Raw genomic sequence first — 11,611 nt, 5'->3', positions numbered from 1 at the left:
AAATTAAATGCGCTACAATATCGTTTATACATTTGACCTTGTAAATACCATAGTTTGCGAGAAAGGACTATGCGTCAAAATGGCCCCAATACCAACAGAGTTGAGAGTAAGGTCATTACATAGGTATTTCTATGTACTTCATTTCGTTCTATGGGCACCAAGCGGAATTCCATTGCAGAACTGAGATATTGGTATTTTAGTCAAAATGTCGTCACCCTTATTACCTAGGCAATATAGTCCACCGCCGGGCCAGCGCGGCAAATCATTCAGTGTGCTCGCCCGGCGGTGCGCGAACATCTACCCTGCAGTAATTAATTTACTTACTTGGACTCTATTGCCTAGGTAATAAGGGTGACGACATTAATTGATATGGGTCTATAATTTTCTACGTTGGCCCCAATACCAACAGAGTTGAGAGTAAGGTCATTACATAGGTATTTCTATGTACTTCATTTCGTTCTATGGGCACCAAGCGGAATTCCATTGCAGAACTGAGATATTGGTATTTTAGTCAAAATGTCGTCACCCTTATTACCTAGGCAATATAGTCCACCGCCGGGCCAGCGCGGCAAATCATTCAGTGTGCTCGCCCGGCGGTGCGCGAACATCTACCCTGCAGTAATTAATTTACTTACTTGGACTCTATTGCCTAGGTGCATAGAAACACCTATCTAATGACCTTACTCTCATTTCTGTTGGCGTTGGGTCCAGGCTCCATACAAAGTTGCCCATGGTCCTTTTAAGTTTTATTTAAATTTTCCCGAAAAAAAAAACCGTTTTTTGTTTTCATCAACTTTACTAGTAACTTTACAGGAAGACATTGTATCAAGATATGAATGCTACATTAAGAAGCTATAAAATTCCATTAAAATTTTGAAAATCGGTTTATAAACAAGCAAATTACACTATTTTTGTTCCATACCGGATGACACCACCAAGAGTCGGATGGCTGTTTCAATACAATTTGCAAGGCAAATGATGTTTAAGTAAAGGTAACTTGCTGAACGATATTTATAGTAAAGTAATATTTTCGATAAAAGTATTATTATCAAAGTTAAGAATACTGAGATCGTTTTATTGTAATTTACTCCGGATCTAGCTAATTAAAGTTACACACTAATTAAACATTTTTTTTTTTTTTACGTATTATTTTGTCCCAGAGCATGCACCTTCGCATGCGCAAAGCATAGTGTATTTAAATCCGTGTTTTACTCCCCCACACCCTGTACAGCGTTCTTTGCACTTGCAAGACAATAGCTCCTTGCAGAGGTGTACGCTGGTCCATCATTTTTCTTTCTCCAAGCCTAGTTGCAAGAATCTAGCATTTGTGGGTCGCTATTCAGGTAAATTGGTCCCAATGTGGGTCTGTTAAGCCCTTTTTATATGCTGTAGGAGAGCATCCTGTTGAAGGAATATACTCGATCGCTCTGGTTTTTCCTAAACAACATCCTCCTCGCAGTATTTACATTACCTATTTGTGTCCCTACTGGGAAGTTATATGTAGGGTTTGCAATTAGAATATTGTGATATTCTAATTATTCGAATATCCACCAAAATAAATATCCGAATAAACTGATTTAGATAACACAGAAATAACGTTTTTAACTATGTTTTAATACAATGATATCACCCCAACTAATTTTAAATGATTACTTGATTACTATAATAGCTAACATAATGTTATCTCTAAAACCGTACTTAATAAGGAGGTTTTATATCTGGATTAGCTGGTGCATAGTTGGAAATACATCCAATGTCTCACCTCGTGTTCATTCGTCATGAAATACTAACTATGAAAGCAATACTTACTTACTTCACTGGATCAGTGACCCAAAAAGAATCTTGGCCTTTGATACAAGAACTACGTCACTCTGCTCTATTCTGCACCACTCCACGCTAGTTGGATACTCCGAGGGCGTTTTAGGGCTACATCGCTCCTGCGGTATATCTTTTCACAGCCGATTCTCTCCCGTCCACTCCAAGTGACCAAGCCTGCGAAGTCGTGCGGCTATAATCTCGCTAATTATATTGGGTGCCGCAACTAGCTACTCTAGCTCCCTATTTTTCCTACGCTTTCATCTTCTCTATCTTCATCTCTGATAGGTCCCAGAATATTCCGCCAGAATTTCGTCTTCTTCACTAAGAACTTGTTCTTTTTTTTTTTCTGATTCAGAGTCCAAGTGTAATGCTTACCGATGTCATTCATCAAAATCTAATTATTGTCTTATAGACTTGTATCATGGACAGTCTACTGATCAGCTTGGACACTAGAACTCGGCGAAGCGCTGCTGAGCATCCTAGGGCATTTTGGATTCGAACATCTATCTCCTCTTCCCGATTACTTTAGGTAGGTCTTTTCTTTTCGATCTGCGGTGGCAGCATGGTTCTATTTTTATCACTTGTCACTATGCCCTTCATGACAAATGATAAAGAGCCGACCATCTTAGCCCTATTCATTTGGAGATATTCTAGTGGTTGATTATCAGACCAATTTTCTCTCCTTCCTACTCTACTATCCTAGCCTTGGCTTTCAGGTTGCTTTTGTTTTGGGCCTATAGCCCCAAGTCATCAGGATATCCAATGATCTAATGTTTGCATTAAGCAACATTCGCATTCATTGTATAAAGTTACTGCGTGACACCTGTATGTACCTATCAAAATTGATGTGCTGTTAGTATTTGAATTGATTAAATATATGAAAATACTATATTTAAATGATAAAATGGTATGCAATTATTCATAAATTTCATTAGAAAATTGTTCCGGTTATAGGTCAATAACCATATTTAACGGATCCGTAATATCCGGATCTTATGACCCGATATCCAGATATTTGATAGTGGTTCGACTGAGCGTCATTTAAAACCTGCTCCGCGTGTAATACGTCGATTTTTTGCCGCATTATTCCGTTCCATTATTCCATGCCTAGTGTCAATAGCCCACAAAATTGTGTAATTAATAGCGTTCAAATTGACGTACCTCTGGTGGAAAAATATTTAACGAAATTAAATGATTCCAAAGGAAGTGGCCCAGATGGCATTCATCCTGTGTTTTTAAAGCGTTGCAGTAAATCTCTTGCGTTACCGGTATGTTTACTCTACAACATTTCACTTAGGTCTGGGTCCTTACCAAAAATTTGGAAAAAATCCATAATTGTGCCTATTTTTAAAAGCGGTGATAAACATAATATTAAGAACTACCGTGGCATTTCCAAATTATCAGTACTTCCTAAACTATTTGAAAAAATAATTTATGACACGCTCTACCCAACAATAAGACCGATGTTAATAACACAGCAGCATGGCTTCATTAATAAACGGTCAACAGAGTCTAATTTGTGTGAGCTACTTGATTATGTTCTGAGCGCAATGGACAAGAATTATCAAGTTGATGCTATCTATACCGATTACTCAAAGGCTTTTGATAAAATCTCACACTCGGTTTTACTAAAGAAACTTGAAATGTTCGGTATTCATGGTGACTTGTTGCGTTGGCTCACATCGTACTTACGGGATAGAACTCAAGCAGTTACTATTAAAGGGTACACATCTAGTTTTGTGCCTATTACGTCAGGGGTACCGCAGGGCTCGCATTTAGGACCACTACTATTTAACATATATATCAATGATGTGATTAACTGTTTCTTAAATTCTAAAGTGTTACTGTATGCTGACGATACTAAGATATTTACCGTTGTGAAGTCCGAGGCTGATTGCGTCAATTTGCAGGATGACCTTAATAGATTAAACAACTACTGTTTATGTAATAACCTATATTTAAACATAAATAAATGTTCAATTATTACATTTACGCGGAAGCTTAACCCTATAACCTTTAATTATACCATTGGAAACCAACCACTCACTAGAGTTACTGAGGTTAGAGATTTAGGAGTATATTTAGACAGTGAAATTCAATTGGTTTCACATATAGATAAGATAACATCTAAGTCTTATAAAATGCTTGGTTTCATATTTAGGCAAAGTAAAGATTTCAAAAACCCCAAAACGTTACTTCTTTTATATAATGCATATGTAAGGTCATATTTGGAATACGCATCTACAGTTTGGAGTCCTCACTTTTTGGTACACATTAATTCATTAGAAAGTATTCAAAAAAAATTTCTTAATCGTATGAAGTATAAATTCAAATCCTTTAAGCCTGAGAAATTTGAGTCCTTACAAGTAAGAAGAGAAAAGCGGGATGTAATTTTCTTGTACAAATTATTAAATAATTTAATTGATTCGGAAGATCTTCTCAGCAAGGTGTTATTTAGATGTCCTACGTCTCGTACGCGGTCCACTGCTTTGCTATCCGTTCCATTTACTCGCAAAAAATATGTAAACAACAAATTTTTAGCAAGATCATGCAATATTTACAACAAGAAATATTCACACATTGATTTGTTCCAGCATAAGTGTAATAAATTTGTTTCTGTCATCAAACAAACAAAAAAACAAAACAAATCATAACAAAAAAATGGTAATTCCGTTATCTACTTCTTAGCTCGTAATAAAATTGTAAGCTTGTCTTGTATTGTTATTGTAATTGTACCTATTATTTGAAATTTCAAAGTCTAAATAAAAATTGTGCTTGTTATTTTCAAAATTCTAAAGTATGCTTGTTATAATTGTTAATCGTGCTCGTGTATTATCTTATTTACTAAATGTAACTGTTAAATTCAACTTTAAATTAAAAATACCCAAATATTGTACTTTTTTTCGGAGCAAAGGAATTTTGTATTAGCTGTAAGTGGAAACTGTTTTGGCTTATGTTCTAACTTTATCTTGTACCTTATTGTATTATTATGTGCTGTATGTTTCCCAAATAAATAAATTAAATTAAATATTTTGGATATCCGGATCTCAAACCCTACGCGCAGCGATTGTTCCGAGACAGTTTGTTTGACACTTTTGACGGGCAACGAGCACAAATCTTTCTTCTGGCATTAAAACGGAACTATTGTTTTAAACAATCATTGAGTGAACTAAGTAGCCTAACGTTTTCGTAAGTATATGGAAAAACGCGATTTTTCGAATTTAACAAACATTGAGCGTACCTGTATTTAATTTGTTGACTGTCTGTCTGCATACTCAGAAACCCTACTATTTTTGCAGTACATGCCACTACTCGTGCCTCAAGAGCCGTGCTTCGTCGGTGCATCTACGCGCGTTCCTTCTCTTGCCACTAATCACGCGCTTGTCGCTTCTGTGTATTTATTGCTCTACGTTTTTGGTACTTGATTACAAAACTGCATGTTCCGTATAAAAATGCCAATTTTTTATGGGGTGCGAATGTAAACAAAATCAAATGAATATGATTGCATCAATTTCCAATAGTATTAAAATTTCCCCCGAAGTACAACGACAGTAAAACATGAAAAACTACTTTCCGGGTGTCGCACCATGGTGCGAATTTGACATTGGATTTAGATATTTTTTCTAATTATTTACTCAATTTGCACCGAGTACATTACTTTCCCCAGACCCGCAATGGCCAAAATAGATTTTTTTTAATGTTGTTTTTTTTTTACCTGTTCCGTAGCTTAAATTAACATAAATAACACGTGCGAATTTAGATATAAGTGTTGTAAAACGTACGCCAAATTACAGCGAGTACACCTTTTTTCTCTTCTTAGTTATAACCATTACATTATTTTCAGCCGATTTCACCCCTTTCCGGGGGGGTGAATTTAGTAACGATTGTATAAAGTTCGATTTTTAGCCCATACAAAACAATCCGTAGTGATTTTATTAGTCCTTAGAATTAGTTCCTGACTTTAGTGAAATTTGAGTTAATTTGACCGTACTATCAGGGAGAGGCGGCGCAGCGTGCACTAGCAATAGGACACCAGAAATAGCATAGTCTGAAATAGGTTTAAGGTTAATGTGTATAAGATCGGTACATAACATATATTGCTGTTAAGGTAAGACCGTCATAACAAAGGAAGAGCTTTACTCCTGCTCTGCCGACCCCCTGTAAGTAGAGTATATACAATGTGTTTGTCCACGTATAGTGGAGCCGTTAACCACGTATAGTACGATGAATTTTATCGACAAATCACCCCCCATACCTATGTTTTTTCTCAACCACTTTAGCACGACTGACAGACGGCCGATGGACCCTAAGAGTGACATCGTGGAAAGGCCCACGTGGGAAATGCGGTAACGGAAGACCGCGAACAAGATGGGCGGACGAGATAAATAAAATAGCTGGTCCAAACTGGATGCAAATAGCCCAGAACAGAGCAAACTGGGCATCTTTGGAGGAGGCCTTCACCTGCGGAGGGGTTCTTGCACTTTAAGTATTACTAGTCAAAAAAAATAGTGTTAATCATACTCTAGATTTAGTGTTTTTAGCTATGTGAAAATGTATAGTCATAGTTTGCAGGAAACAAATAGCTTTTTTATTTTATTTATTTATTAACGGCTCCACTATACGTAGACAAACACATTGTCAAAAAACGCGACAAAAAAAAACAAAACATTGTAAAGTTAAAAGCGACGAAAAAGCTCGTAGACTGTCTTCGTCACATTAAAGTTTGATTTATGGCTCCTCTACACGATGGCCCAGCCAGCCGCCAGTCCAAGGGACGTATTATAGCGTTAGAGGGAGTAAGTGATATTGCTATCTCATTCCACCGGATAGCTGCGTCCCTTAAACTGGCCTACGCTGGGCCATCGTGGAGAGGAGCCCTTACATACTTGCCAAGCGTCAGGGACGCAGTTATACGTTAAAGGGAGCAAACGATATTTCTATCTCATTCCACCGAATACGGCAAGTCTCGGCAAGCATGTAAATCAGGCTTAAGCGCTAATTACATCAACACTCCGATATTGGGTCCGAAATCAGTCCCAATATCGGGCCTGGTAATCGTTTTGTTAACGGAATATCAGTACGTCGTTAACAATATTTGAAATGTAAAAAAATGGTTCATATGCAAAAATATCAAACATTGAACATTTTTAGCAATTAGAGACAAAGTATTTATTACATTTCAAATATTGTTAACGATGTGCTGACGGAAACGGAAAAATGTTTTTTTGGGCCCGAAATCGGATCTGATATCAGGCCTGATAAAGTGTGGATGTTATTGGCACTATACAATAAATATGACCTTTGGGCGAGGTTTTTAGGTTATGCATATAAAAAATGGTTTATATTGGTTTAATGGTTGAACACTTTTGGCAATTAGAGAAAGTATTTTTTACATTTCAAACATTTCTAGAAGTGCTGATATTCCGTGAAACGAAAACGGTTATCAGGCAGGCAGGACCGATTTCGGTCCCGAAATCAGGAATTGTGGATGTAATTGGCGCTTTATGGACTGACGTTAATCTGACATGGCTATTTGTACTTCTACGCACATTTATTTATTTGTATGTACGTACAAATAGCCATACATTTGACATGCCCCTCCTCCGCAAAAATCGGCAGACTGTTTTGTACAGAAAATTACAGACAAGGCGTCTCGAGTTGTTAAATCCTCCAATGTAAAATACAACGATTAAAATATCAAAGTTAACTCTCACGCACTATTGAATGCATCCATAAGAACGCTTTAATTCTGAACGCTACCGTTACGTAACTACGCCCTCTAGCGGCAATTTTCTAATAAAAATACTTCGTGAATGTGGCGTGTGTTGTTTGGATTATTGAGAGTCGTAAATAAAAAAGCAATCGATGGTTTATTAATATTTGTTATAAGTATACTACACATGTCTTTAGACAACACTCTACGGAAGGACAATCAGTGAAAACCAATATCTTCACGGGAGACGTGGTCTAAATTTGGTATTTTGTCATATGTTGCACGCCTGCCTTGGGGTCTCTGAAAAGGACAAAAAAAATAATCAGTAATTCCGATGCTAAATTGATAATGCCGTAAGTTATTTGTTCTATTTTTAATTCATCATGACCTGTGATGACCGTACGCTTGTCATTCTTTCTTTAATGTACATTTTGCATGTGTAATTACGTAGGTTACTGATAGATGTAGCTCATGCTTCAAATCTTGCCCATCTGAGGTATTTGAGCTAATAACTGGCGTTTTTAACATGTGTTTTAGTTGTTTTCATTCAAAAATTGCTGTATGCGAGCATTTTTATGGTTATTGACCATTGGTCTTTTTGATTACAGAAATAGACACAATCAGTCTCCTGGCACGTTACAGCGTTTTCTTGTGACAATGCGAAGTCTTTATGTGTGAACGTGTATTTCGCGTGAGCTAAATTCATGATGGTTACTAGAGTGGACACTGAATAAGAGTCAGGATGAGTCACAACTTGGCTGGGATGCCCGGCGCCTACAGGCTGCCTGGGCCGGGCCTAGGCCCGCCGGACTTCAAGCCGCCCATGGAAACACCCACGCCTTCTGCGCCAGCACCCAGTAATCCAAAGAAGAGGAGAAAAACATCAAATGCTAACAATGCCCTTGCACCCCAACCCCCACCCACCGCACAGGACCTGCTGCCTCCACCATTAACAGGATATGGAGACACCATAGTCGCATCTAATCCTTTTGATGATTCTCCATCTACAATTTCACACAATGGCCCTATGATGAGCCAGAATGGCCCAATGATGAGTCAAAATGGCCCAATGGGAATGATGGGACCAATGCACAGTATGGGTGGACCCCCCATGAGGCACATGAGCCCTTTACCCCATAGTATGAGTCCAATGAATCAGCAAATGCCACCTCGGGGTATCAGTCCCATGGGCAACATGAGTCCAATGGGCCATATGGGCGGAATGTCACCAATGGGAGGCCCAAATATGGGAATGAGCAATCACAGTATGGGCCCAGGCATGGGGCCAGCGTCAAGGTCAATGGGTAGTCCCATGAGCCCTATGAATTCTATGCCAATGGGATCACCAATGTCTTCCGGGCCGATGGGAAGCCCTATGAATATGGGGTCAATGGCAGGCAGCCATATGAGCAACAGTCCAATGGGGCCACCCATGCATAGTCCTTTAGGAGCAGGTTCCATGAACGGGCCAATGAATGGCCCTATGGGTGGAGGAGGGCCAGGTATGAATGTGCCTCGAATGAATGGCCCCATGGGTCCCAGTTGTTCTAATGGTTCTATGGGCCCAAGTAGTTCTATAATGTCTTCAAACCCAATGCAGAGTGGTGGAATGGGACCAGGTCACTGTGGTCCGATAAGACATGGAAGTCCAATGGGCTCTGGCATGGGAGGAGGTCCTATGGGAGGAAATGGTCCAATGTCATCAATGGGCCCGGGTCCACCATACTCAAGCAGCCATATGGGACATGGAGGCCCAATGGGAATGGGAGGCAGTGGTAATATGGGGATGGGTCCGGGCCCAGGTAACATGGGTAATTGTGGGCCTTTGGCAGGCATGAGTGGCATGGCAATGGGCGGCCCCGGAGGGCAAGGAGTAGGCCCAATGGGACAGGGAATGGGGATGTTCGGGCCAAAGCCAATGCCTGTTAGTGCTGGGAAAGTGTATCCCCCGGATCAACCGATGGTATTTAACCCACAAAACCCGAATGCTCCTCCCATCTACCCTTGTGGAGTATGTCACAAAGAAGTACATGATAATGACCAAGCCATTCTCTGTGAATCTGGATGCAATTTCTGGTTCCACAGGTGAGATATGATTTTCTATTTGAATTCTATGTTTAATTCTCCCTTTATTACTATGAAATACCAACACTGTATGATAACTGTTCAACTCAACTTGTTGATAAACTTGAAATCATCAATCAAAATCTTTGGTTATTGAAACATAGGTGTGTTATTCAGAGAATACTTAACATACCCCTTTTATACTTCTAAATTTACATTTTCACTCAAAAGGTATAACATTGTCGGTTGTCATAAGGTTGATTTCAAATTGAAGTTGGCAATAGCGCCATATTGACAACTAACAATATGTACCTTTTTGGTTGAAAATGGCACATGTGGACCTAGTCAATTTGAATACCGCCAGTAGAATTTTAAAACAATTTGGCTATACAAAGATCATAAGACAACACTTACTTAGTCATGTAACCTTTCACAATCTCCATTCCAGGGGCTGCACAGGGCTAACGGAGCCGGCATTCCAGTTGCTCACAGCAGAAGTATATGCCGAGTGGGTGTGTGACAAGTGCCTGCACTCCAAGAACATCCCGCTGGTCAAGTTCAAGCCCTAGCGCGAGGCGCGCGCCGCATCACAAGTATTTATTCCACTAAATGGACTCTGTGATTCACTCTCTTAATTTATTCGCGCATGGAAGTTACGCTACATGAAAGCGATACTTAAGATACAGCTACCTATTTGAGTTGCTCCATTTGCCACTTATGTTGCTGCCTTGGCTGTAAAAAAAAACTTTATAAAGTTTTCTGAGCCTCAATATAACACACAACTCAAATTGCACAAAATGTTGTTAGTCTCAAATTTTAATTGACAACTAAGCTAAACCACAAATAATATTTTATCTTGGTCATGCCGCTTGAAAATGTGACTGGGCATCAGGCAGAACCTCATGGATTGATTATCAATCTAATTGGTGGATTAATGTTTCTAGTGATCGCTTTCATGTCGCACAAGTTAATGTCTGCCTCTGAACTGTAGTCTGTATAAGATCGATCTCGGAATTTGGTGTATGTAGGGTCAAACCACCTATTGTCGACCTCCATTATTAGCACGCTTTGTTCACAATTGGTGGTGTCAATCGATAGGTGATTTACCTTAATTGAATGGAAGATGCATGCGTTTTATCGGAACGGAAGGTTACTCTCATGCTATGGTAATTGAGTGTGAATGACGAATATGCAGACGATCCTACTATGTCTAGTCTGTTTAATGTCATTAAGACTAGTTTTAATCTAAAGCTAAGATGTGAAGACGAATGGAAGGCCGCTGGAGTGATCGCATTAGGCATATCCAATAAAGCAATTGAATGTTTTTCGGAATCGCAGTTTTGGCAGCACAATTTAGGTAGAGGAATTTTTAATATGTTTCTATGCCGTGTTTGTGTTGCTTGAGTCTTTGTGTATATTGTAAATATCTTTTAATAATAATGTATTAATGTAATTATATTTCCGCCTTCAAGATTTTGAGCTATAGGTGTACGAGCGTATGTTGAATACGGTACACAGTAACTATAGTCACGGCGGCGCGAGTTGGCCTCCACTTGCGATTAAATAGTCGCGCGACTGCCGGCGACAGTCGCGATTGTCACAAGCGCCCATTGTACATTTCGCTATTATAGTCAATAAGTAATAATGAATTAATAAAGCCGTTGTACTTACTATGTCGAGCCTATGATTTGCATGTAACTTAAGCGCATTACGTACGTGTAAATACGACATACGACGAATCCATACTTACGCTTTGATAAGAATAAGAGTGTTAAAATGTGTTTGTCAATTTTTAACTTTTTGGAGATTTTTTTAATCATAGCATTATTAGCATTATTGTGTTTTTTTATCAATTGTATATATATATTGTATAGGTTGTAACGGACTGAGATTAAGAAACATTTAGGCCCGCGGTTGTGACCGCCGCAGCGCCGACTCCGCGCACATATACACTTTATTTATTAACACAATCCAAACTCGATATAATAATATGTTTGTGTTGTTCCCATCAAAAGG

At 38.9% G+C, this 11,611-nt stretch overlaps 1 protein-coding gene across 1 annotated transcript; it reads left to right on the top strand.

The window, feature by feature from the left end:
* The first annotated feature begins 7,013 nt into the window (after nt 1-7,013).
* LOC133526757 (protein pygopus) lies at nt 7,014-10,453 on the top strand. Its single transcript, XM_061863469.1, has 3 exons — nt 7,014-7,884; nt 8,140-9,616; nt 10,044-10,453. Exons 2-3 carry the CDS (start codon nt 8,274-8,276, stop codon nt 10,162-10,164), a joined length of 1,464 nt encoding a protein of 487 aa, XP_061719453.1. The 5' UTR covers nt 7,014-7,884; nt 8,140-8,273; the 3' UTR covers nt 10,165-10,453.
* The last annotated feature ends 1,158 nt before the right edge of the window (nt 10,454-11,611 follow it).

This window comes from Cydia pomonella, chromosome 17 (assembly GCF_033807575.1).
Source record: "Cydia pomonella isolate Wapato2018A chromosome 17, ilCydPomo1, whole genome shotgun sequence".
In the NCBI taxonomy this organism is placed as follows: Eukaryota; Metazoa; Arthropoda; class Insecta; order Lepidoptera; family Tortricidae; genus Cydia; species Cydia pomonella.
This window is presented reverse-complemented; position numbering and strand designations above follow the sequence as displayed.